At 37.1% G+C, this 27,945-nt stretch overlaps 1 protein-coding gene and 1 long non-coding RNA gene across 8 annotated transcripts in view; one reads left to right on the top strand and one right to left on the bottom strand.

Moving 5' to 3' along the window:
- The first annotated feature begins 178 nt into the window (after window positions 1-178).
- Window positions 179-27,938, top strand: LOC115504962. The gene is made up of 4 exons (XR_003965864.1): window positions 179-264; window positions 6,226-6,330; window positions 20,153-20,271; window positions 27,505-27,938. It is a non-coding gene; the product is annotated as an uncharacterized LOC115504962 (long non-coding RNA).
- CAMSAP2 (calmodulin regulated spectrin associated protein family member 2) overlaps window positions 587-27,945 on the bottom strand; it is a 113,096-nt gene continuing 85,737 nt past the window's right edge. For 2 of the 7 annotated variants that reach the window (XM_030302230.1, XM_030302234.1), the window contains 11 exons: window positions 20,163-20,259; window positions 18,072-18,165; window positions 14,066-14,148; window positions 13,136-13,205; window positions 10,541-12,743; window positions 9,122-9,258; window positions 8,546-8,766; window positions 7,095-7,194; window positions 6,208-6,323; window positions 4,280-4,398; window positions 587-3,530 (listed from right to left, as the gene is read on the bottom strand). In XM_030302230.1, the coding sequence (XP_030158090.1) occupies window positions 3,225-3,530; window positions 4,280-4,398; window positions 6,208-6,323; window positions 7,095-7,194; window positions 8,546-8,766; window positions 9,122-9,258; window positions 10,541-12,743; window positions 13,136-13,205; window positions 14,066-14,148; window positions 18,072-18,165; window positions 20,163-20,259 (3,546 nt within the window). In that variant the 3' untranslated portion in view covers window positions 587-3,224. The remainder of the gene's footprint in view (window positions 3,531-4,279; window positions 4,399-6,207; window positions 6,324-7,094; window positions 7,195-8,545; window positions 8,767-9,121; window positions 9,259-10,540; window positions 12,744-13,135; window positions 13,206-14,065; window positions 14,149-18,071; window positions 18,166-20,162; window positions 20,260-27,945) is intronic. The other 5 variants (XM_030302231.1, XM_030302235.1, XM_030302233.1 and 2 more) reach the window with 3 other exon arrangements.

Genomic DNA, 27,945 nt, shown 5'->3' with positions numbered 1-27,945 from the left:
AGTATTTTTATTTCTGAAAATTACATTAGAAAGTATTGTGGAAGCACGGCTCTGTTCTGAGCTTTGAGTACCCTGTCAAAGGATCAAAGGTAGAGAGCCATGCTTCTGTTTAGCAATGGCAGATATTTCTTCAGGTATTATTAATGAAGATTTTGTCGTTTTGTTATCAGGACTTTTTTTTTTTAATTGCTCCGGTCTGAATGAACAGAATCCTCAAAATCAAAGTGAAACTTACAGAGTAAATCAGGAACTGTTTTGGCTACGGTGAGTTCATCAGCCATTCAATTTCAAAGGTACAGAGTGTTAACTGTGGTACAATTTAATGATTCACCAAAGGAAAGTGATTTCACATGGACAGAATTAACGTAAGATGAACAGAAGCATTTATACACCACTAGCACAGAAAGTTATAGACTTTTTAACACTGCCTAAGTCAGTATTCAGATAATGCCTAATATCATTAAAAGTTGCCTCTTCAAACTGTTACGTTTAAACATAGGTTAAGAGATAAACCATATGATGAGTTCACCCAAGTTCAAACATTAGGGGAAAAAAAACACAGTTTATTCAGGAAACAGAAAAGGAGTCATTTGGTGCCATGCTTTTTATTCAAATGAAAGGGGAAAAACTACACTGTACCAGGAAATAGCAAATAGGACAGTATCTTACAGCACAGCATCTTAAAAAAACCTGTAAGCAATGCTCTAGAGTGGACAGGTAAGCACACCATACGCCGTACATTGCCCAACAGTGTCCATGAAACCATAATTAAAAAGCTGAATTTGGCTTTAAACAGCCAAATAAAAACTGTAACAGTCATTCTAAAACAAAACTGAAAAGTCAAGAGGAATGAAAAGCTTTCCAAAGCTGTGTCAAATAGCAGAATTTGACAGGCTGCACTGGAAACCGTGACAAGTGTTTGGCAAAACCTAACTGAATAATCGTCATAGTAATTTGACCTCTAATGATGAAAGCACCAGTGTGTTTCAACAAGGTTGATGGAAATCTCCAGACTTCATGAAATGGCATAATTTTCCTTTGTATAGTTTTTAAAACATAATTTTTTTAAAAAGCTGCACCATAATAAAAAAAAATCTGCAGACTTAAAGAAATATATCCATATTCCTTCTGTATTAATAAAGTAAAATATTATACTGAGAGCAATGAACTTTTGTAGCAATGTTCACATTCTACCTTTAGACATTATGGACATTCATTGTTGAACACACATAAATTTAAGAAAGGGTGGTCCTACTTAGTTTTAAACAGTCCCTCCACTGTCTTGCATCCAATTTTTAAAAATTTAATGGCCAGGTAATATCACAAAGAAGATGGATTTGATAAGGGAAATCTGATTGAAAAGAACAAATTTAGTAATGTAAAGTGCTTATTCTCCTTTTGACTATTATTTACCATATTTTGATTAGATTTACTATTTTTTAAACTAGTCTTAATCTAAACATGTATCTGACAATCATTTCCTTCTGTGATAGAAACTGTTGTCTGAAAGGTAAAATGTGCAATTCCCCATTCTTAATATTCATATATTATATACACAATATGTATACACTTAAAATATAAGAGTTACATATCCTGGTCTCTTACATGCAAACAGTAGATCACAAATAGTTTTGAGCTACACATATATCTTGCACAGGTATTGGAAAAAAATCTGAAATTTTCTTTACAGTTTTAACAAATATACATAAATATAAGAACATAAATTACAGTAAAATATTGACAGCGTTTGAGAAAATGTTGATAACCCAGATGCACTGATGCCTAAAGGCCTTATAATAATAGAAAAGTACAGTTCAGGGACATCTCATTCCTATTCTCTTTTAAAATAAGTAAATACATCATATGAGATATTAGTTATTTCTCTAAACACCTCGATTAGAGAAATGTATATATTTTAGTCTCTACTTCCCACAAAAGAAAACAAACCCCGCATCTCATTTATGATACAATACTGTCTCTCCCCTCTACGTTTACACAGTTATCACAACACTGAAACATAACAGGGTCACATGATCATTCAAGTCTTTTCCTGAGAATGAAGTTTTTCCCCAACTAACCCTCTGATATACATTGTTAAAGGAACAAAGATCATGAAGAGAAGATTTCAAGTGTGTACTTTAGGCTGTTCCACTTGAAGAGAATAAAAAAAGAAAAACTCAATATAAGTAAAATAATGTGAAGCTATTTTAAAATTAAAATGTAGCCCTTTGTACATGTTTAAAAATCCTAAATATAATTTTTATGTCAGTTATAAATATAAGGGAAAGACCTCTCGAGAACTTGTGACAGAGGCCCTACATCTTCAGATTGAAAGACTACTCTCAAAGTGTCATTTACTTCTGCCAGCTTATAAAGTGACTTACTTTAAAAGAGATAGAAAGCCTTTTTTGTTAAAAGAACGATCTAAATTATTCTGAGTTGGCCAGAAGTGGTGTAAAAACAGCACTGATTTAATCAGCAATTTCTTATACACATTCTTGGTTAAGCTCATGTGGTTTAAAGCGAACCTACTAGCAGCTCTTGACAAAACCTCCTCTTATTTAACAGAGAAATGTTAATACTTGAGTGAATAATAAATACAGAATTGTAAATACTTAGAATAATTCTTGCAAATGCTCTAACACCATTAAAACATGAGGGTTATTGTGAAACTAAACACTAGTGTTTCTCTTAGCATCGTAAGAAAGGTGCAAGTTACCTCTGAAGGCGCATTTCCTACGCTCATGGTCTCCACATGAAACAAAATACAAAGGTATCTTAGAATAAACCTCCAGGAGAGAAAAAAAAGCAAAATCAACTATCTGAAGACAAGCATGTACATTAAAAGGTTAAAAAAAAAAAAGGAACAAATAAAACATACAGTTTGTAATCTTAGCCACATCTCAACCCTAAGTCCAACTAGTGTCCGTGAGAATTCAGTGCTTCAGTGTGTCTCATATCAAGCAGGTAAACCCGATGACACAAATCTCCATTTGTGAATCAAAACGTGTCCTTCATCACCTGGACTTGGACTTACCACCTACGTCAGCACCTTCTGCGCTCCAAAATACTGTGGTTTACATTCCAGTTGTTCATGACAACAGAGCTTAGTGTTCAGTTTCAATTAATAAAAGTCTTGTTGGCAATTAGAAAGATTCTCTATAGGCAGGAAAGATGAAGTGCAAATTTACCGTAAATGTTCTGAAGCAGATATTTCCCAAGTCCTATGCTTTAGTGGGTAGGAGTTTTTTGGGTGTTACTGGTCTCTTGGTCTGCCATAGATGACTATGAATGGTAATGGCATCGACACTGGCAGATAAAGTTTTAGCAGGTATGTGGCTAAACTGTTTCCTGTCAGAATTATATTTGTAAAGTCCCTCAATCATTTTTTTAGTGATGGATTTAGGGCCTATCCCAGTCAGTTTATTAATTTCTTCAGTTTCTGGGCAGTAAGTATACAAAGACCTGAATTGGCAGCCTGAATCCCGGAACAAGATTAGAAAGTTGTTGGCATCTGACTTCTCCATTTCCTTTAGAATGAAACAAAACAAAACAACAATAAAAACTCTTAAACATTTTGCTGTATAAAATTTATATAACTAATTCTGAATAGGCAAGATAAAATGTATAAGAGCAAACTACATTCTAATTAAAAATGTATGTGAACACATTACTACTGAGGTTCGGTTGGCTTTCTGTGAATATTATCATGTAGGAAACTTTTTGTTTGTTTGTTTGTTTACTTTGAGGCAGAGCAAGCGAGAATCCTGAGCAGGCTCTGCACTGTCTGTGCGGAGTCTGATGCGGGGCTTGAACTTATGACCCATGAGCGCGTGACCTGAGCTGATATCAAGAGTCAGATGCTTAACCGACAGCCACCCAGGTACCCCTGGTGTAGAAACAGCTGCCAAATCTTGATCTTAGTCAAACAAGCATTAACAAACCAGGCACTGATGATCTCCTTTGCAATACAGCCTCATTTTAAAAAAGGAAAATTATGTTATTTACACTTATGAAACATGAATGAGTGACTGGACAAAAAAAAAGAATTTATAATTTTACATTATCATCCAAGTCCATCCCAATCTTAATGAAGCCTGCAGTCTTCTAGAAAAGTGAACTAATTCAATCTAAAATTAAAACGTAGTTACAGATCTTTTATATGCTGTCGAAATCCCAGCAGGGGATGAAGAGCATTTTCTCTTGGATTGATAGGAAAGATTCTTAATTACAATTTTACAGTTGTTGCCAAATTTAATTTTTATGCAAACATGCTTACCTCCAGTATTTTTTTCTTCTGACCTTCATTTACTTTTCCAGCCAAACAGCAATGAGCTAAAGCATTTTGTATTATGTGCTTATTGGATTTTGCACTGGGTTCTTTGTAGAGCTTTGGTCCTGTAGTAAGAATTTAGAAGCAAAATAAAAATACCATTCCTAAGTGAGAAATACTACGATGTTTAAGTGATACAATTGTTTCTATACTGAGGAAACACTATAACAAGAAGTCAAATTCTGTGTTTGAAGGCCTCTCCTGACGGGCTGTATACTCCATTAGAAAAGTCTTATCCACACAGGGATGTATCTTGAGGATATTCCCAAAGCTGCTCTGGGAGAGTAGTGCTGCAAATTAGACATCGCTAGGATTGTCACACTGTCTGTGTCACCTTTCTCAGATTTGATAAGGTTACTGGTGAACTTCAAGCAGAATGGATCCATGAACAAATATACCTTTTAAAAAGACAAGAAAAAGCTACATCTTTTTCTTCTTCCACATATATTAGTTTTTTAAGCATTTGCTTTCTTTAACCAATGATACTCCTTGGTCTGGAAAGCACAGAAGCACTTTTTGCCATTTTCCTGGAACATTCCTACTATGAAGGGAACTTTCTACTATGAAGTCTCCTCGCTTCATACTAACTAAACTCTATCCTGGAAGGCAGGGACTGTGCCTTATGCTCAGTAGTGAGCTGAGAAACCAGTTTTTTTGGGGGGGGAAATTAGCATTTACCTATTTCTGGGATATAAATCACTCCTACCATGGCTAATATCAAGCTGCCAATGGTTTTACAGCTTGCATAATTCCTGAAAATTTAACAGTTTAGCCCTACAGCAGGAGCTGGTTGGGCACATCGCTGCTACTCTGTAGCTCTAAGTTTGGAACAGCAAACCTGGTAAACATGATTGTTAAGTGAACCTAACATAGAAGCAGAGTGGAAAACCACGGAAATACTGTCCAATTCCAAGCATTAAAGGCCACGGGAGGAGGCTATTAAAAGCCACTGAATAGGGAGGGGGAAAGTAACAGAGTGAAGTACACGTGGAAAGTTGGCAAGTTCTAGCCTCCTTAGACCTTCACGGGGCTTCCATTTCCAGTGGGTCACCAGCAGATGGAGGCACTCTCCACTGCCCCCTGCTCCACCCCTGCATGTCCTTCTGTGCCTTTAACACTTCAGATCTCAACGGCTGCTCACATTTCTTCTCGTTTTCCCTCCTGCTGCACTTCTTTAAAAGCATCTTACCTACATTCTGTTCTTCAACTTGCTTTTGCTTCAATAACGCCTACCCAAACAAAGGCTGGGAGAGGACCTGATAGAGATATGTGAGGCTGGATGATCTCCTGGATCCAATGCATTCTTCGTATCTTTTAGAGCCCCTTAATACTTTTTGTTTTTAGTAGGCTCTATGCCCAACTTGGGGCTCAAACTCACAACCCCTAGATCAAGAGTCACATGCTGTACTGACTGAGCCAGCCAGGTGCCCCCCCGCCCAACATGTTTTAAAGATGCACAACTCTAGATACCTGAAATCCCGATGTTAGAGAGGCCTTTGTGGATTCTAGCCTTTTCTTGGTACTTAGGACCTATGTATTGCTGAATAGAACCTCTCTCAAACTTCTTCAGACCCAAACCACAACACAGAAATGGCCAGCATTTTAAAGAAGTAGACGGATGAGGTGTAAATGTTATTGCTAATTTTGTTTAGAAATTGATCTCAATTCATCTGGGACAAGTCACTACCTCCCTAAGTGCAACTGTATCATTGAAACTGAACTCCCTGTAAGGGACCATCTGCACTCAGTGTTCTTGATCATACTTTCCCATGTCTAGACCAAGAGATGAGCCCATGAAACGGCAGTATAGCCTGTATTTATTCTCATGACTGTGTTAAAGTAAAATGTCTCTCTAAAAATGGACAGACACTAACCCGTGTATTCTGTTCCAGAAGCCACTGAAGAAGTTGTTGATGCATTTTCCCAGTCCTTTTCCCCATTTCGACTGCCACAACGACTTGGAGACAAGAAGCCTTCTACAGACTCGGATCTAAATGGTAAATAAAATATTTTTTTGTCTCAAACAAAAGAAGAACATTTGGGGGCCAGAAGGGTATATGTGACAGTGCCAACCCAAATCACCCTGGAAGCTTCCAAGTCAAAAGATGCTGTAACTGTCTTACTCATAGCTATACATCCAAGTGTCTGGACACAGCAGGCACTTCATAAGTCCTTGCTGACGGAAAGGATGAGTGTTTTCCATATGAAAATTGGCAGTTACTGGCTTAGGATGGTAATGCAAAGATTAAAACTCAACGCTGATGCCTGTCACTACAAACACTCTCTTTATATATGGGTATTATAGTATAACGTAGTAAGATATGACCTTTAGTTTCTAATCTATATCTGACAGAGACAGTAATACAAAAGAGATCTTTCCTAAGTCAGGCAACCTACTTCGGAAATATTCTAAGGGGAAAAAACTATATTGCATGGGAAATAAACTAGAGAGGCTGGCACTGACATAAAACATGTACTATTTCTGCACACTGATTTTATCACAACCATATCAGCAATTACTGTCAATGTTTTACAGTTTATAAAAAGTACCTTATCAATGTCAGGAACTAAAATTCTAAAAGATAAAAAACAGTCAAATATGAATAGACCTCTTTATATGTAAATTTCTTTTAACGGAAACACAGATAGTCCCAGTCAGCAAAACTATAAAAATTTGTGCTATGATTCATTAATTATAAAATATAACATAACTGTGGGGAACATATTCTTTCTATGAAAAATGTTCACATTATGGATTTACCTTGGTGTCCTCTTGCCTGAATGCACACTCTCGTTATCACCTGTGTTCAGTGATGCCAAAGAAAGGCTAGAGACTGAAAAAACACGATAAATTCGTGATCCTGAATAAAAACAAAATTAGAAATTTAAAAGGAGCAGCTAGAAAAGAGTCTGTTCATTAGAGAACACCAGCATATGAAAATTGAGCTTCTATAGTTTTTTTTTCTTTTAATCTAAACACATAATATGCTTGCATGCATATATACACAATTTATATTAAATTAGCACACACACAATTAAAATTAGCAATGAACTGGGGCGCCTGGGTGGCTCAGTCAGTTAAGCATCTGACTCTTGATTTCAGCTCAGGTCGTGATCTCATGGTTTGTGAGATCGAGCCCTGCCTTGGGCTCTGAGCTGACCATGTGGAGCCTGCTTGGGATTCTCTCTCTGCCCAACCCTCCTGCTTATGTGCACATGCACTCTCTCTCAAAATAAACATTAAAAAATAAATAAAATTAGCAATAAATAAAATTAGCTTTTAAGAAATAACAGTAAAACTAACTGTTGTTAGGATTTATTCCACAAGGAAAGTGGTAATATACATTGATACTTTAATCATAAGAAAAAAGTTAACAAAAGAGGTCTCTTTAAACAGTCAATGTAGGGGCGCCTGGGTGGCGCAGTCGGTTAAGCGTCCGACTTCAGCCAGGTCACGATCTCGCGGTCCATGAGTTCGAGCCCCGCGTCAGGCTCTGGGCTGATGGCTCAGAGCCTGGAGCCTGTTTCCGATTCTGTGTCTCCCTCTCTCTCTGCCCCTCCCCCGTTCATGCTCTGTCTCTCTCTGTCCCAAAAATAAATAAACGTTGAAAAAAAAAAAAAATTTAAACAGTCAATGTTATGTTGTTTTCCCTCAGTTTTAGAATCACTATGGGAATACTCTAAAATTCTCCACAGTGTTTAGTTTTAGTGCAAATTTTTTTAAATGTCTATGCATGTTAAATTTTAAGAAAAGACACATTCTCTAAGTTCCAAAAATTATAGATTTGGACGTTTGACCATTTCTGTCTTAAAGGAGGGACTCATGAACTCTTGTTTTTATATTCCTTATTATACCAGTGTGTTTCTATATATTTCCGTGCACACAATGTTTATCCTTAAATGTACGAGTATAGAGAGGGTAGTTAATAATTCAGAGAGATTATATCTGAGGGCAGAGTTCCCTACTAGGTTAGTATTTAAATTGCATGTTTCAGCATTCACATGTGTTCTATTGAATATATGCATGCACACATAACACATCAAGTCATTAATGTGCTCATTTGCTTTGCTCATTTTGGTTTTCCAAATAAGGAGCATGCATCATCTCAAATAACGGATCCAATTGAGCATACCAAGGCACAGTTGAGTTAGTATGACAGAGCAGGCTGGTGTTTTTTTTATGAACAGACTCTTCATGGTAAGCTGTGTTACCTGGAGGACCTTTTATTGGTGTTTTGGGAGATTCGATATGGTCTCTATGAATAGATTTGGGACGCTGTTTTTTTTGTTTTGCTATTTGAGGACGGGGTTTAATTACTGTATCCATGTCTTCCATCAGCTTCAGTTGTTTTCGCCTCATATATTCTTGTCTGATAAATTCCCTGCGTGCTCTCTCGTCTTCCTTCTTCTGGCGCTCTTCCTCAGTTTTACGCCTAAGAAACCAAATGGTTAAATTTCTTATTCTGCATACCAAAGAAACCAGACACTGGAGAGTATGTGGTGTGAGAAGGGAGAATTATTATATTTCAGCACCTTGGGAAAAAATGGTTTGGTTAAAATATACTTGAGATAATTTAGAATGTTAAAATATACATAAACATACCATTAGTAAATGACTGCTTTAAAAAAAATATGTTTGTGTGTAAAAACCAGTGAAGTTATCTTAAACCAACGTTTCTGGAGAACTTTACTTTGAAATGCCTCAAACTGAGGATAAAAATGTACAAGCAACCAATACTCTGGGAAAAGAAAGCACCAGAAATCAGCATTAATTCAGTTGTCTATTACCTTGTCTCTTCTTTCTTATGCTCCATTTCCGCTTCCAGCTGCTGCTTCCGAAGCTGAGTCTCCTTCTCCCTCCGTAGTCGCTTCTCCAACAAAGCTGCCCGTTTCATTGCCATATCATTTTCTGCTTTTTGATCATCCTAAGTAGGAATTCATTGAAAAACATGAAATGTTGTAGGCATCTGTATTCTTATTTTCAATTGTGGTCACATTTATAACTGAAAATATGAACTAACTATCCTATTCCAACCCCACCGTACATGGACACATTGCAGAAATTATGGAGGAAGAAATGAATTAAACTTACTTAATTACATGTTTTCAAAACCTATTAAGTTCACAAAGAACAACCATAAAAAGGAAATAAAGACAAGATTTTTTTGGACCCTAATAAATAGCTTAAAAGTAGGGAGTTTCCCCTCAGTTTTTAAAATTGCATTAAAATTGGGGCGCCTGGCTGGCTCAGTCAGAAGGGCATGTGACTCTTGATCTCAGGGTAGTGAGTTTGAGCAGTCCCACGTTGGGCGTGATTACTTAAAAATCTTTAAAAAAAAAAAAAAACTGCATTAAAATTTTGCTTAAAATATATACTCAACAAAGAAAACTCAAGTAAAAGCACCAAAAAATTACCTACACAGTTCTATCACATAAATGATGGAATGGAAATGAAGGTGTAGATGTGTTTGCCCGTTGGACACTAAAGCATTTCCTCCCCTCTGTGTTCCTTTCTCTGCAAGGAACAAAGGTAACAAGGGTCTCCAAAATTAGTAAACTGTATCCAATCATGTCTATAGTCGTATTCTACTAAAAAAGTCATTTTACATGGTTAAGAGACAAAATATGACTCATGTTCAAATTTCTAAACATTAAAAGAGGCATAAAGGGCAATCACCCTGAGATCAACTTTAAAATAAGTTACAAATTTCCAATATTAAATAACCAAAAGTAGAATTAGCAGTTGTAATCACTTCAATATTCTTGGGTTCTTATTCCAGTAGGATTTGCTGTTTCAATTTAAAATCTTTTTTTTTTTTTTTTTAGATTTTTAAGAAACAAACATAAGGAAAGATGTTGAAAATTAAGAAAAAAACAAAACCTAAAATACGCTTACATACAATGCCAAGTTATGTGCTTTTCACAAACTGGCAATCTTTGAAGAAATCCAAATAGCTGAACATTTTTTAAAAGGCTTTTGTGAAAGTGAGCAAGAGAGGCAGTGGAGCAAGAACAGTGTATCTACACACGTCTGGTGGCTGTGGTGAAAGGAGGCCTGTTCGCTGTGCTTTAATGTTACTATGGTCCACCAAGGGGAGCACCAAAGTGTATTTCAGGGTTAATGGCAGCTTGTAACAAAAGGGGCTACAACGAAAAAAGCTACACCCATCTAATGATAATGCCTAAAACTGGGAAGATTAGTATTACCTTAAAAAAGAACCCACAGCATACTTTCTGGTCATCATCAAATTGTTCCTTATCACTTTCTCCATCATATTTTTCAACGGATACATCAGTCTTTTCAGGAGGTTTCAGATCTGAGAGGGAAACTTCAATCAGATTAACATTTTTCGGAGCAGCAGGTGGGAAAACAGGTTTAGGAGGAGGCTCTGAGGGTTGGTTCAGCTGGTCCTCATTTGGTGTCAGACGTACTGTCTCTGTGATAGGCTGCGACAGGACTTCAGAAACTGTGGACTCAAGAGGCTTGATCTCCTTTTCTTCTGGGTTATGTACATGCTCTCCCAAAGTCCCTCTGGGTTCCAATTCCTCCTTTTTAACTTCTTCCTTAGGTTTGGATTCCTTTAACTGAGGTTCTCCATCATCCCCAAAACACACAAACGACCTAGTCTGAATAGGAACTTGACTTGGTGAAAACCTCCGTAACCGAGGAAGACTATCCACAGACCGAGGGGGCGTCAGTGTTCGATTCAAAGGTGTTATTTTTAATTCATTTGGCCTAGGAGTCCTTTGATTCTTAACAGAAAAAGATGTGCTCTTCCTGTTGGAAGACTGTGGAGATGGGTGGGTAGGACGGGGGGAGTCTGACGAAAAGGGTGCGATGGTTGACGACAGGCCCGCCTGCCTGGAGGGTTTAAAATCTCGAATCTGTTTTTGTGGAGAGGGTTGAGGAGGTGAAATCACCCAGGACTGTTGCTCCCTCATCTGCATTAACATCTCCTGCTGAAGGGACAAGCGCTGCATTTCTTGTTGTAGGAAATGCAGAGATGAATTTAACTTTTCAATGGACTTTGTATATTCTAAGATCTCGCCTTCGTTTAAAGTTTCCTCTGAGGGGCTTGCCAGGTTCCACTGCTTCTCTGGATCAACGGGTGTGGTTGGAGACTTTAGCCATTTGGCTTGAGGATTCTCCATGCTTTCTTTGATATCTGCCAGAGACTTACTCCTCTGTCCATTAGCCTTTTGCAAATCCTTTTCTTTTGCTCGATCAGTATATACTTTCTCATCTTCTGCACCGGCTGCTTCCTCTCGAAGAGGGGAAATCCCTTCCCCTTTCTTTTTCACAACAGTAAGAAATGCTGTCCTTCCCATTTTCTGCCTCTGTTTAGTAAAAGCGGCTTCCATTTTCTTCTTCTGGGCTTCTATAGCACGTCTCTTTTCTTCAAGTTTCATCCTGAGATGCACCATTTCAGAGGCCAACAGCTGGGTAGTGTCCCGTCCTTGTGGAAGGCCTGTTTCTTCTGGAATTTGTCCCCAAGCAACCACGTGAGGGATATTAAGTTCAGAGCCCTCTGGTGTAGTTTTCTGAGAACTGCTTCCGCTACTTTTCCCATCAGTATGGTTCAGTTTCCTGAATTTCTGTTCTGCAAAGCTGGTCATTTTAACTCCAGAACTAGAAGAAGCACTGCTACCTGGCTGAGACTTGGTACTTACAGTACTTGGACAAGGACTCAAAGCTTCTCTGGGATTGCAGGTTCGAATATCATAATCCTGAAGAAATTTAGAGGCATCGTCCATGTCAGAGTCTAAGCTTACAGTATAATCTCTCAAAGAAGAATCTTCATCCATAGTTTCAGGGATGTCTTCAGAAGGAACATGAATTCCAGTGTCTACTTCAGTATTGTCAGTTATGGGACTCAAGGCACCTTTTGTATCAGTTATGTTATCAGGACTAGACTGATTTAGCTTGATGTTTGAATTTAGGATACTCATTTCCTGGTTATGAAGAAAGAAGCCATTGGCAATCTGATCTGGCTGAGATGTATGGGGAGATTTTTCAGTATCATGAATTATTTGTAATGCTTCTTCAATGCTTGGTGTCTCAATCTGATTGCCAAACTCATCCAGAAGTACTCTGTTTTGTAAAGCTCCATTTGGAAGCTTATAATGAATATTCTCATTAGAATTTAGTTCATTTGTATTAAGGGGCATGTAAGATTTGAGGTCACTGTGACAGTCTGTATTAAGTTCTTCTTCAATGCTTTCTGCTTCCTCTTCTCCATTTACTGGCTTGAAGGACAAATTTTTCCTAATATTTTTAGATACACGATTATTGTTCAGAGTAAGTCCTTCATTACTAATAGAACGAGTGATTCCTCGGTTTGGAGTGGATCTGTGTACAGTATTTTCTTTATCAAAAGAAATATCAAACGAAACTCCATGCACTGATGATCTAAAAAAAACATTGAAAGAGAAAATCCTTAAACACTCCCAGAAATGATTTGGTAATCCTTTAATAATTATTTGAAATGATACTTCCTTTCTTTTCCCATTTCTCATAATCCTATTGTCCTCAAGGTAAGCATAGGGCTACCAGGCGACCTTTAACAAATTTAGCCCCATTTGCCTGTATTGCCCTTTTCAAAATTAGGTACTAATTAAAAGTCTACTGCAACTTGGCTATCAACAACAGCTATCAACAGAATTAGCATTTCTTTCTCTCTTTTTTTAATTACTGAAGTATAGTTGACAATGTTACGTTAGTTGCAGGTATACAATATAGCAATTCAAAAAACTGCACTTGTTGATAATGTGAATATACTAAAAATAATTCCCTCTGTTTACCTTTTCTCTTTGGGCCACGTCCCTATGAAACCATCAACATAGGACATAGATGAAGACCTTCTAATTCCTCCTTCAAATGCAAAAAAGAAAAAGTCATTGAAAGTATGTAAAAAATTTTAACTTACAGCAACTTAACAGATTTCAAATATTTGCAGATTAATAGCACTAAAAAGTAAGTAGTTATATATGGAGAAGCAGATATCATTTTATTAAGAAAAGCAAGTACATCCAGGGGATACAGGTGTGCTGTTTTGAAGGGACACATGCACCCCCATGTTTATAGCAGCACTATCAACAATACCCCAAGTATGGAAAGAGCCCAAATGTCCATCGATGGATGAACGGATAAAGAAGATGTGGTACGTGTGTATACACACACACACACACACACACACACACACACACACACACATATATACACAATGGAGTATTACTTGGCAATCAAAAAGAATGAAATCTTGCCATTTGCAACTACATGGATGGAAGTGGATGGTATTATGCTAAGTGAAATTAGTCAGAGAAAGACAAATATCATATGACTTCACTCATATGAGGACTTTAAGAGACAAAACAGATGAACATAAGGAAAGGGAAACAAAAATAATATAAAAACAGGGAGGGGGACAAAGCATAAGAAACTCGTAAATATGGAGAACAAACTGAGGGTTACTGGAGGGGGTGTGGGAGGGGGGATGGGCTAAATGGGTAAGGGGCACTAAGGAATATACTCCTGAAATCATTGTTACAGTATATGCTAAGTAATTTGGATGTAAATTAAAAAAAATTAAAAAAAGCAAGTACAGAGAAACAGATCAACCTATTTGTGTGTATGTAACACTTCAAAAAAAAAAAAAAAAAAGACTGGATATTTTTATTTACATTTATTCTCAATCATTTCCCAGTTAACCAAGGCTTTTTCAAAAATATTACCTGAGGCTGAAGAATGAGCTTGGGGGTGTGAATGTCTAGAAGGCAAATGATGATGAGAGTGTGTAAATGCAGCTCCTTCCCCACTGCAATGTAAAATAAATTAAAAATGTTTTAACATGTTTTAGTTCTTTTATATAAACTTTGCATAAAATGGCTGAAATTAGAAACATCACCTCTGATTCTTTATCCTAAATAAAAAAAATTAAGAAAACAATATATTGTTTAAACCAAAGTAGCAGTGCATATATGTATCCATCTTTTATGTCTTTTAGTCAAAGAGCCTGAAATATTTTCTTTAAAAATTTTTTTTTTTCAACGTTTATTTATTTTTTGGGACAGAGAGAGACAGAGCATGAATGGGGGAGGGGCAGAGAGAGAGAGAGACACAGAATCGGAAACAGGCTCCAGGCTCTGAGCCATCAGCCCAGAGCCTGACGCGGGGCTCGAACTCACGGACCGCAAGATCGTGACCTGGCTGAAGTCGGACGCTTAACCGACTGCGCCACCCAGGCGCCCCGAGCCTGAAATATTTTCATACACACCTCAGTGTCCTTGTGAGGTGAAATATGGCATATTATTTTCATTTTACAAATAGAAAAACCAAGAAATGAAGAAGTTAAATGAAAGTCATCCATCAGTTTGAAATATCTTGGTCAAATTTAAATCTCTTGAAAATACAAGTGTAATAAAAACCCTTGCAAAAGATCCTGGAAGCCTCCCTGCTCACATACCTCTGTCTGTACATCTCTAACAATTACATCAAAATCACTATCGCGAGCTGCACCTTGAAGACTTCAATTCCTATAAAGATATGAAGCTTTCCTGTTATTTCTTCCTATTTTTTTTAAAGGTTTTTTTATTTTTTATTTTTTTAATTTTTTTTTCAACGTTTATTTATTTTGGGGACAGAGAGAGACAGAGCATGAACAGGGGAGGGGCAGAGAGAGAGGGAGACACAGAATCGGAAACAGGCTCCAGGCTCTGAGCCATCAGCCCAGAGCCCGACGCGGGGCTCGAACTCCCGGACCGCGAGATCGTGACCTGGCTGAAGTCGGACGCTTAACCGACTGCGCCACCCAGGCGCCCCTATTTCTTCCTATTTAATTCCACCCTATTCAAACTAACGCAGGGGATTAGGTAGTCTAGTTCTCCAATTAATAATGACATTTGGCCTAAATTTTTCTCCAAGTTTCAAGTGTGTCGTAGCCTACCATGTAGTCAAGTGCACAAGTTAAGCATCCCCACCCCCAATGAGTTGAGAATAAATTGGGGGAACAGGTTGTATGTAGTGACTCTGTAGATCCCTCAAATCACATTATCTTTTGGCTATTGTAAACTAAGAAGATGCACTAGTCAACCAAAAAGTTCAAAAGTAAACAACAATGCTCAATCAGTGAGCAGAAGCTCACTAAAGGCAACAAGACCTGATGAACTTTCGTGCCTTTGTTCTCTCCAAAGCAGATGTTTATCTGCTTCCCTGTGCCTTTCCTCCCTGAACTGCAGACCATATTTTCTCTCAGTTTTGTCTGTGATCGTTTGTTAGGGACTATCAGGGAATACTCAATTGCCCCATTGTGTTTGTTTGTTAACCCTGCCTCTAAAATCACCCAGTTTCTACTCTCCCTTACATCTATGACGGGAGGCTAATCCTGAATATACAAGTTGGTAATTAAAATATATTCACTCTCTTCTTCTCCAAATAATGGCTAAAGCGTTTTAAATTCCTATTAATTGTTTCACTTCCACATCTGCATAGAGACTTTTGATCTGGTGTAACTGCTGAGCAACTTAGTAGCCAAGTGTGTGGAGTAGCTGCTACAAATGTCTTTTGCTTTTTCCGTCTTCCTTTTGTTTTTTTTTCCCCTCATAACTTCATTATTTAGAGGCAATTGTGTTTGTACATGTGACTGCATTATTATCAGAAAGTGTCGAAACTTGACTCCTTCCTGAAAAGCGGTTTATTTTTATTTTTTTTAGAGAGACAGTGAGCGAGCGTACAGGCAGGGGAGACGGGCAGAGTGAGTGAGTGAATGAGAGAGAGAGAGAGAGAGAGAGAGAGAGAGAGAGAGAGAGAGAGAGAGAGAGAATCTTAAGCAACATGGGGTTCTATGCCACGACTCTGGGATCATGACCTGAGCTGAAATCAAGAGTCAAACACAACCAACTGAGCCACCCAGGTGTCCCTCCTTCCTGAAAAATTCTACAATGGGAGAACTCCAGTGAACCACATGGAGACTTTCGGAAATGAGAGGATTACTAGGATCCTAGACTGACAGCTACACAGTATCTCTTCAAGGAAAAGAATTTAGACATCCATCTGTAGGGAAAATGAGTAAGGGTAGCCACTCAGCTTATCCGAGAAACAGAAAAGAGAGTTTTCCAGAGGGTCTTAAGACATTTTCCAGGGTCAGAAATGTGAAAAGTGTCCAACTCAGATTCCTAGAAATAATAATTATGGGGTAATCGAGTCTTGAAGTGGAAAGTTTTAGAGATTTTATTTTTTTAATGTTTATTTTTTTTTTTTTGAGAGAGAGAGAGAGAGTAGGAAAGGGGCAGGGAGAGAGGAAGAGAGAGAGAGAGAGAGAGAGAGAGAGAGAGAGAATGAATATGAATGAGTGAATGAATCCCAAGCAGGCTTTGGTGCCATCAGCATGAAGCCTGACACGGGGCTCAAACTCACAAACCGTGAGATCATGACCTAAGCCGAAGTCAGATGCTCAACTGACTGAGCCACCCAGGCACCCCATAAAGATTTTAAAGATTTAATAGTACAAGAGTTAGAACCTAGAATACTGAACGCCTTCTAAATTTTCAAAGAAAGGAAATGTCACTATGTAACCAACCCAGGAAAACAATGAGGAAATTAACACGTAGAAAAATGTTTCCGATGGGAAAAAACATAGAGAAGCTCCTAGATCAGCAATATCTTAACCTCTTCCTGGAAAATCTCAGGCATAGTTACAGAATAGAAAACTTAATGGAAGTAGTAAGACAATTCATAGTAGTAAATCAGAGGGTAAGGGAAGGAAAATGCTTTCTTAATTTGTAGGAAGTACTTCACAGACATCAGCCTGTTCAGAGGTAAGAAGCCCTCACAAAGGGATGAGGGTGTTCTGAGGGTTCTGTCAAGGTCCCAGTTTCACACTCATTTACACCCACTTGAGAGAGTGTGTGAGCAGTGGGTGACAGCTCAGCACAAGCTCATATTTTTACATTAAGCCAAGAGTTCATAAAGTATTTTCAATGTCTTACTCATCATTTTTAAAATGTATTTTAATGGATTTGCTTGAATTTCTAAAACACCACAAAATACATCGATTTAAAACTTTAAAAAATCAGATAAATTAGGGAGTCCAAACTCAATATAAATGTTAGGTTCTGATAAATACACATAAAAAGCTACTTATAGGATCTGCTGAAAAACATTTTTAAACAAACTAATGTCTTTACCACATGTTTGGGTCAGAAATCAGGATTATCCTGATAGTAAATTTTTACTTTGCTTTGAATTCAGTTCCTGATATTAAAAACTAAAACATTGCATATAAAGATTCAGTATTACAGTAAACATTTTATTGTGATCTTTGATTAGCTATAGTAACCAGCAAAGAAAACAAGAGAGAAAATTAATGTCAAAGATTTTAAAAAATCATTAAAAAGTTTTAAATACAAACAGAATTTTAAAATTTCCCCGAGGCCTAAAAGTTGCCTACATTTAAGCAGTTCTCAATTATAAACAAGTTCTACAGCGAAAGTATGGTTTTAAGCTGGTTATCTGAACTCAGAATGTATTCTCCCACTTTTCAGTGTGATTCATAAAAACCTATTTAAGAAACACTAATTTCTCCGTAAATTTCAATTACATTTAAAACAGGCTATAATTCCGTAAGTTAATTAAAACTTATTTCAAAGTGCAACTGAAATTTTAAAAAGTAACAAAATTTTATTTTTATTTCATTAGCAAGTAGAATGGAAATAGTGAAAATAAAGTCACTCTGGAATCTACCTTGAAGTGAAGTCAGAACTACACGAACCGTCCACAATGTTTGTTTTGGCAGCATTCAAGACAGGAACTGAAGGCATATCGTTCATAGGTTCAGCTACAACGAAAGATAAAAGCCTCAAAATTATGTACTTAGCATGTTTCATGAATTAATCCCAATTTTTCTTTATTTAAAATTTTCTTCTTAAATAATTTTCAAAGGTAAATTTTAAAACTCTTCCTAAACTGTTCTGGCTTAAAAAAAATTCACTTGATTAAGGCTAACTGACGGGGGTAGGGCAGGGAAGAGGCCTAACATAAAATAAATACAGATATTTAAAAAATAAATCTGAATGTCTAATTTTGCTGAAGCTCTTATAGAATCTGTTACATACAGTCATTTTTGTCCCTTTATGAAATAGCTGGTATTTTGGTAATCAGGAGACAGAATTTCACTGGTCAATAATTAAACCCATTGGTAGAGTTTACATTTTTGTAAATAACTCGGGGGAAGACTCCATTTACTTTCTGCCTTTGAAACCTAATGTAATAGCTGTTGAGTATTTTGAATAGTGGGCTTCACAGATAAAAATCACAGAAAGCAGGGGCGCAGGCCTGGGTGGCTCAGTTGGTTGAGTATCTGACTTCGGTTCACTTTAATGTCATGATCTCACATTTCGTGAGTTCGAGCCCCACATTGGGCTCTGCACCAACTGCCTAAAGCCTGGAGCTGGCTTTGGATTCTGTGTCTCCCTCTCTCTCTCTGACCCTCCCCTGCTTGTGCATGCTCTCTCAAAAATAAATAAAACATTAAAAAAAAAAATCAGAGAAAGCAGTGTATGTGAAAATTCTATATTAATTGTGAAAAGTTGTACAAATATTGGTTATGATAATTACTAAAGACACCTGACTTCACTTCATGGCCTTAGGGAAGATCTCAGTTTATCTGTAGGTATTCTTTGATACAGGATGGCTTAATATTCAGAGTCTGCCTTAAGCAGCTTAGAGATGGAACAGATGAAATACTCTTTTTATTGCGTATTTCACAGAATTTTGCCTGAGATGGAAAGCTGGAAGCAAGCTCATTCTACTCACTAGAGTTACATGCCTCTCCTTTGACTACATCTTTTTTCCTTCTTCTTGATCTCCTTCTTTTAATTTTCTTAGAAGGGAGGATACAGGGAAGAAAACAAGGTAATGGCGAGAAAAATACCAAAATCTGGAGCCAAGGAAAGCAGCTAGGTAGCTGGGATGCACAGTAATCATGTTTTGTGTTTGGCAGGACACCCACTGGCAGCAGAAAGAACTGGTCCCATAGTTATGCTGGAAGAAAGTTCTTTTTGTTTATTTGTTTTTTGTTTATGTATTTTTGAGAGACAGACGAGCACAAGCAGGGGGGAAGGGCAGAGAGAGAGAGGGGGAGACAGAATGTGAAGCAGGCTCTAGGCTCTGAGCTGTGAGCACAGAGCCTGACAGGGGGCTCGAATTCATGAATTGGAAGATCATGACCTGAACTGAAGTCAGACACCACCCAGGCATCCCTGGAAGAAAATTCTTTGGTGGAACTAAACTTATAATTTAGGATTCCTTTTTCCCAATAGAAATAAACCTCTGGTTTCATAATGGAAGCCAATGGAAAATCTGTTTGTTTAGAAAAATGATTTTTTTTGTTCTTTATTTCTAGGGATCTTTACAGTGACCCTCTTATTCCGTATTAGTTTCCTTATGTGCAATCAATACATCATGATACTGTAATAATAAAACATACCAGGCTTTATATATAATATATATATAAACCTTTTTATGGTTTAATGGTAAATTCAAATTCTAGATTAAAGCCAAGCCATCATTTAAGTGGATTCTAGGGAACAATATTAAAAATTCAGAATCTAACGGGGAATAAAAGCTAGAGATGGGGATAAAAGATACAACAAGAAGTAGGCAAACAGCTGAAGCTAAAAGTTCCACCACACAAGGCTTCAAATTCAGAGCCGTTCTCTCCTACATCACCTGTATCTCAGAAAATTTACCTGTTTTATAACAATAATAGGATTCTCTCAAATAGAATAACCAGGTGAGGTTATATAAACTTTGTTTGTTTACAGGAACACTTACTACCTCCTTGTGGACGAACAACACGAGGCTGAACAAATGATGGCTTCACAACTTCAAACCACCAGAAGAGTTCTGCCATGAACACCAAATAATTACTCTACATAAGAGAGTTAAGAAAATCAGAAACAAAAATAAGTAAAACTTGACCAAGAAAGTAACGATAAATATAATTTTATTCTGTTTTACTTATTAAAACACAGGTTTAAATCTCATTCATCATTGGACTATATTTACTCTAGGTTATTAAATCTGGGACAGAGTATTAACACTTTTAGGTAAAATTTATCACAGCTATTCAAAACCTCTTTGCTGCTTTTCTCTGCATTTCCAGGATTGCAGTCCAATTTATGTGGCAGGCATTGATACCTCTGTGTAGAACTTTTAATATGTAAGATACTCTTCATCCAAAGTCGGTGAAAAGAAAAACAGCCTTTGACACCAAAGAGTGTCTATCATTTAAAAAAAAAAATTAAGCTCTTTCCAGATCCCTAGAAATTTCTCCAAACCTTAATCAGGTATCTATTGGCTTGATGATGCTAAACTCAACAGTAATTCAGGTACTAAATAACAAAAAGATTCTAGATTGTTAAAATTATTAATTTTGAAATACATTATTTATATAATATATCTACCTAACTTTGAAAAGGTAATAGTAAGTTAACAAGGTCATTTGCCTCTTATGATTTATATTTGAAAACGTGAATAACTTTTAAAATAGCTTAAAATTATAAGAAATACAAGAAAAGACTAAGAGGGTCCTCAAAAGCACATTTCTACTACAAGCTTATATTTTAAGATGTATATATCCTGAAAGCTATAAACCATGAAAAGTTATTTTAATTGTAAGCATCTGGCAAGTTTAAAATATAGCACTATACAAAATCTGTTTTTATAATACTTAAAATAGTATGCCTTTAAATTGTGGGTATTTGGCATCTTATTGTTACTACTGATTAATATTTGATGAGATCTTATTTCATATTAAATTTCAGTTTTCAAAATTATCATTGGAAATATTGGTGTTTTCCAATGCCTTGCCCTCCTCCTACCTGTTAATTATGAATAATCCTCAGAGTTCTATATACTGTCATTTAGAGTTCATCCATTCTCTGTTTTCTCATATTTAAGCTGGTGACTTTCAAATATTTGTCTCTTACCTGACAGTTCCAGAAGGCTACTATGTGTGTAGGAAATGAGAGAAAGAGAAGAGTCAAGGGTGACTTAGGTTTTTGTCTTCAATAACTTATAGTTTCCCATTTAATGAAATGGAAAAGATTGGGATAAATAGGTAGTGGAAGGAATTCTGAGTTAATACTCTTAGATGTTCATTAGACATTTAAGTGGACTTGTCAGGTAGGTGGTTGAATGCAGGAGTTTGGAGTGTTATACAATATCAGGCATGATTGGTGAAGAGAATTTGGTAAGTTTCCTACTTTCAGCATTTGCTTTGAACTATAAATTCCCAGAATATTCAAACATATACAATATATACTATTTTAAGCAGTCATTAAAATTTGATATTTTTAGAAAGGAAATGAGAATGCTCATAATCCCTAAGGCTATGTGTTGGATCCCATCCCTGCTTACCTCCTCAGAAACTTTACATTCTTAATTATATTTCTTTCTCCTATATATTTATCCTTCCCCTCAACTGAATCCTTCCTACTTGGCTTTTAAACATGCTCAAATCTCCCACATGAAAAACAAAAGAAAACCTTCACTCAGTAACTCCCCATTCTCCGGTTTTTCCTTACTCCCACCTTCTTACCTCTTCACACACTTCTCTATGGTAGGCCTGTGCTAACGATCTCCTTTCATCCTTCCTGCTCCCTAATCCACTCCAGTCTGGCCTTCAGGTGCATCATGCCTCCAAAACAGCATTTGCTCAAGTCACCAATGATTTACATATGTTGCTAAATCAAACAGATTTTTCAGTCTTCATCTTACTTGACCTCTCAGCAGCATCTGATATTCCTGATGTCTCCCCTCTTTGTAAACTGCCATCCACACCCGTCAGCTACCAAATAACTCCCATCTGTACTTACATATGCAGTGGTCTACAGAGCATTCTCTTGGATATTCCAAAGGCAACTCAAATGTCCAGAACTGAACTAGTGACCTTCCCCACAAATCTGACCTTATTCCAGTCTTATCTCATTGAATGACATCACTATCCCAGTATGCAAGCCAGAAATCTAGGAGTCCCCCTTGATGCCTCCTTCTTTCTCCCTCCACATATCCAGTTCATCACCAAAGCCTGCAAATTTTGCATATCCTAAATATTTTTGGAATCCACCTACTCCTCTCCATATTCATCATAATTACTCTGATTCAAACTGTTTCCACCTCTTGTTTAGAACACACTAGCTTTCTGACTATTAAGCCAAACAAACTTTTCAAAGTATAACACCCCTTCCTCTACTTCCACTGCTCTTGGGAAACTGGTTATGGGCTTTAAGAAGGTACTTGATTGGGTCCCTTTTTAATTTCTCCAGCTTCATCTAATACCGTATTTTCCAGGGTTCCTCAGACTATCAGACTATACAGTCTAGAAGGACAAAGCTCGTGTTCATCATTACATCTTCAGTTTTTAAAACAGTGCCTGGGGGGCGCCTGGGGGCTCAGCTAGTTAGGCTTAGGACTCTTGATTTTGGCTCAGGTCATGATCTCATGGTTGTGAGATGGAGCCCCACATCAGGCTTCACTCTGAGCATGAAGCCTGCTCGGGATTCTCTCCATGCCCTTCCCCTGATCATGTGCTCTCTCTCCCCAAAACAAAACAAAACAAAACAAAACAAAACAAAACAAAAACAATAAAAACCAACCAACAAACAAAACCAGTGCCTGGTACATAATAGATGGCCAATAAATATTTATTGAATGAATAAATATATAACAAAAGGTCACCTGGCAAAATACCAAACTGTTGACAGGCAATATCTCTGGGAATAAGATCACCATGATTTACAGTTTTTCTTTACACTTATCTCCACAGGGTATTTTCTAAAGCCAAAGTACAAAATTATATTTAAAGTATTGGTCCTAGGTTCCACTCTACTAGTGTATAGTTAACTGAAAGCTGTTTAGATCTTTTGGAAAAACACTAAGTGTTCAACTAAATTGTCAATTGATAAGAAATTAATATTTTAAGGACTCTGGTGTTCAGCATCACTAAACATGGGAGAAATGAAAATCAAAGCCACAAGGAGATAACTACCTCACACTTGTTAGAATGGCTATCATCAAAAAGATAAAAATAATCTTATCTTGGCAAGGATGTGTTGGCAAGGATGTGGAGGAAAGGGAACCCTTGTACATTGTTGGTGGGAATGTAAACTGGTACAGCCACTATGGGATGCAGTGTGGCAATTCCTCAAAAAATTAAAAATAGAACTACCATATGGGTCTAGCAATTCTACTTTTGAGTATTTATCTGAAGAAACGGAAACCAGGATCTTGAAGAGAAAATCTGTATTCCTGTGTTCATTGCAGCATTATTCACAATAGCCAAGATACATACATATATATATATATATATATATATATATATATATACACACACATATACATATACATATACATATACATATATATATATATATATGGAAACATATATATATATGGAAACAGCCTAAATGTCTGTCAATATCAGATCAATGGGTAGAGAGAATGTGATGCATATATACAGTGGGATATTATTCAGCCATGAGAAAGAAGGAAATCCTGCCATTTGCAACAACACTGATGTACCGTGAGGGCATTATGCTAAGTAAGTAAGTCAGACAAAGAAAGACAAATTCTGTATGATTTCACTTATCTGTAGAATCTAAAAAACCTGAACTCAGAAACAGAGAGTAGAGTGGTATTTACCAGGGACTGGGCAGTTGGGGAAATGGGGAAATTTTGGTCAAAGGGTAAAAACTTCCAACTCTAAGTGAATAACTGGGAATCTAATGATTATAGTTAATGATACTATATTGTATACTCAAAAGTTGCTGAAAGAGTAGATCACCACAAAAAAGAAATGATAATTATGTTACGTGGTGGAGGTGTTAACTAATCCTCAGCGGTAATCATTTTGCACACTTTAAACTTATACAATATTGTATGTCAATTATATTCAATAAAGCTCAGGGGAAAAAATACTTTGGTATTTTTTTTGGAAGATACCATGTTTGACCACAAGATGTCAGCATAGTAAGAGACAGTTTTCCCAGTAACTAAAGCTTAAAAAAAAATCATTTCTTTCTGGATTTATGATAATTAAACAGCAATAAATCTGTTACCATATTCCAGGCATGATACCAAATTAATTTCACTTAAAAGCTTTTCTTTCCTTTTAGTTAAGACAGACAACTGTAGGGGCGCCTGGGTGGCTCAGTCGGTTAAGCGGCCAACTTTGGCTCGGGTCATGATCTCATGGCCCGTGAGTTCGAGCCCCGCGTCGGGCTCTGTGCTGACCGCTCAGAGCCTGGAGCCTGTTTCAGATTCTGTGTCTCCCTCTCCCTGACCCTCTCCCGTTCATGCTCTGTCTCTCTCTGTCTCAAAAATAAAATAAACGTTAAAAAAAAAAAAAAAAAGACAGACAACTGTATATTAACATTCTTAAACAATGTAAACAATGCTAAAAAATTAAGATACAAAAAACACAGAATTTAAACTATGCTTTAACTACTCTCCCCTAAATTCTAATCACACTCAGAAGAAATCACTGTTAACAGTTTTGTGTTTATCTTTCTAATTGACCTTTTTCCATGCATTGATTTGCATACAAATACAAAAAAAATTGTTTTTAATATATAAATTACATCATACTATGTTTGGTACTTTAATAACATCTTGGAGGGCTTTCTGAATCAATAAAAAATACCTACACCTCCTTCCTTTCAACCAGCTCGGCTATATGACAAAATATTTTAATTATGTCCTTCCTAAGATGAATTGTTTCTAACTATTCACAGAAGTTTCTAACTGTTTCTGTTTCTAACTATTCACAGAAGTCATACACGACTTCTGTGCATTTCAAATTTGATTAGACAATGGCACACTGGTGTCTAAAAAGACCATACCAGTTTATATATCCACCAAGAGGGGAAGAGAGTGCTCACTCCCTTTATTCTCATAAACACTTGTTATTAAAGTTAACCAAGCAACAAGGTGCCCAGTATCATAGACCAAGCAATCCCTTAAAGGTTTGAAGTCTTCAAATATTCAATGGAAGTCAAAGTTATGATTCTAATAATTTAGCAAAGAATATGGAAAGTGACCAAAGCCTTCTCTGCGGTTACTTTTTTTTTTTTTTTTTTTAAGCCCCTTTATTTTACCCATCCTTCCACCTACCTTCCCTCTGGCAACCACTAGTTTGTTCTCTGTATCTAAGAGTCTGGGGGTTTTTTGTCTCTTTTTTTCTTTGTTCATTTGTTTCTTAACTTCCACATATGAGTGAGGCCATACAGTACTTGTGTTTCTCTTTTTTATTTCATTTAGCACTATACCCTCTGGGTCTATCCCTGTTGTTGCAAATGGCAAGATCTCATTAATTTTTATGGCTGAGTAACGTGTGTGTGTGTGTGTGTGTGTGTACACACCTCATCTTTATCCAGTCATCTATCGACAGACATTTGGGCTGCTTCCAAATCTTGGCTATTGTAAATAATGCTGCAATAAATATAAGGTGCATATTTCTTTTTGGATTAGGGTTTTCATTTTCTTTTTTAACAATTTTTTTTAAGACAGAGAGAGACAGAGCGTGAGTGGGGATGGGGCAGAGAGGGAGGGAGACACAGAATCCGAAGCAGGCTCCAGGCTCTGAGCTGTCAGCACAGAGCCCGACACGGGGCTCGAATTCACGAACTGTGAGATCATGACCTGAGCTGAAGTTGGACGCTCAACCGACTGAGCCACCCAGGTGCCCCTTAACAATTTTTTTTTAATGTTTATTTTCGAGAGACAGAACATGAGCTGGGGAGGGGCAGAGAGAGGGGGAGACACAGAATCCGAAGCAGACTCCAGGCTCTGGGCTGTCAGCACAGAGCCTGATGTGGGGCTCAAACCCATGAACCGTGAGATAATGACCTGAGCCGAAGTCGGATGCTCAACTGACTGAGCCACCCAGGCGCCCCAGAGTGTTTTCATTTTCTTTGGTTAAATACCCAGTAGTGGAATTACGGAATCATATGGTAGATCTATTGTTTGAGGAACCTCTATACTGTTTTCCACTGTGGCTGCAATTTGCATTCCCACCGACAGTGCACAAGGGTTCCATTTCCTCCACATTCTCTCCAACACTTATTTCTTGTCTTTTTGATTCTAGCCAGGTGTATCTGTCAGTTATATATTTTAAATATGCCTGATGTAAGAAAATGTCTTTATATCTGGATCATGCCCAAGTTGATTTAAACATCAGGGCTACATGTTATTTGTTGGCAGTCCAAGGTAAACAACTTAAACAAATGTACTTGGTCTTATGTCACCATGTATTTAATGAGATGATTTCTTTTCTTTGGGATTACAGAGGTAGTATTTAAATTTTTTAACAGACAAGTTTAAGAAAAGGCATTAAAATATATATGGAAATAGTTATTCCCCAACTTCCATTTTGATCAAAATAAATTAACGTTTCTATTCTGATGCATCAGATAGTGGGGAGTGGGCACTATTTTTGGTCAACAGAAATAGTGGCTTATTTTGAAAATGCCTTTACCATTGGCTCTATCTTCTACCTGTGGTGATCCAGAAATGAGTGAAAGAAAAAATAGGTATCAGAGAATAAGAATTTAAAGAACCCCAAGGCACTAATCTTATGGTAAGAGGGGTCCATTAGCAGTTTCTGTTAAGGCTCACACTGTGATTGGAATGATAAAAAAGCTGTTCCTCTCAGCCAGACTTAAAAAAATCTATTATCAGATGATTTATTCCTAAAATCCTGAAACAGAAGTGGTCAATTTAGGTCTATAAAAGACATAGAAGAACTTTGTAGCTATGGGCTGCTGGGAATAATGAGGTATTGTGTCACATCATGAAATTCTGGGACAAGTGGCTGCTTTTTAACTCACTCAGAAGCAGTTATGCCTGACACACATCTCTCTTCACTACTACAAAGCAAGTTTCACCGGAACAGGGATCTTTGTTTTGTCCACCTAATTATCCCAAGCACCCAGAATACTACTAGGTGCTCACTAAATAGTTCTTGAAAGAATGGCCGTAAGCAGTGGCCTAAGACTCACAGGCAATGTGTGTATGATATTCTGAAGCAAAGCACACACTCATGAAATTGAAGTCCTTTTTAAAAGGTTCATTTCCAGACTATTTTCACATTTCCTTCCCTTCTTTCTTTCCCTAGGTTTTGTCTCAAGTCCTGGGACCTGAACGATTCCTTCTTCTGGACATATTCTATGGTCCTGTTGAGCGGTGAAAGTGACCAGAACCTCCTTTATGCTCCCTCCTTTATGCTGTATTAGCATCTACCTAAGACTCAGAAACATGTAGTGGCTTATCCTCCATTGTGCTAACATTAGGGCAATAGATCAATTTTGTACTATAACTTTAAGTTTAGCTTTATATTGTAAAAGAAACCTATAGCTAACAGTGTATTTAAACACACACACACACACACACACACACACACACACACACACAGACATAAAATAAACAGAAAAATAAAACTTTTTTCAAAAGCTCTTTTGACTAATATTACAGTTAATTTCTAACCTATGCCATTTATATATCTAGTTATATTTTTTTCCAAAAACTTAAAGCAAAACACCCAAAAAACCCAAGAACA

Source organism: Lynx canadensis, chromosome F1 (genome assembly GCF_007474595.2).
Source record: "Lynx canadensis isolate LIC74 chromosome F1, mLynCan4.pri.v2, whole genome shotgun sequence".
In the NCBI taxonomy this organism is placed as follows: Eukaryota; Metazoa; Chordata; class Mammalia; order Carnivora; family Felidae; genus Lynx; species Lynx canadensis.
The sequence above is the reverse complement of the archived record's forward strand: the minus strand, read 5'-3'. Positions and strand labels throughout refer to the sequence as shown.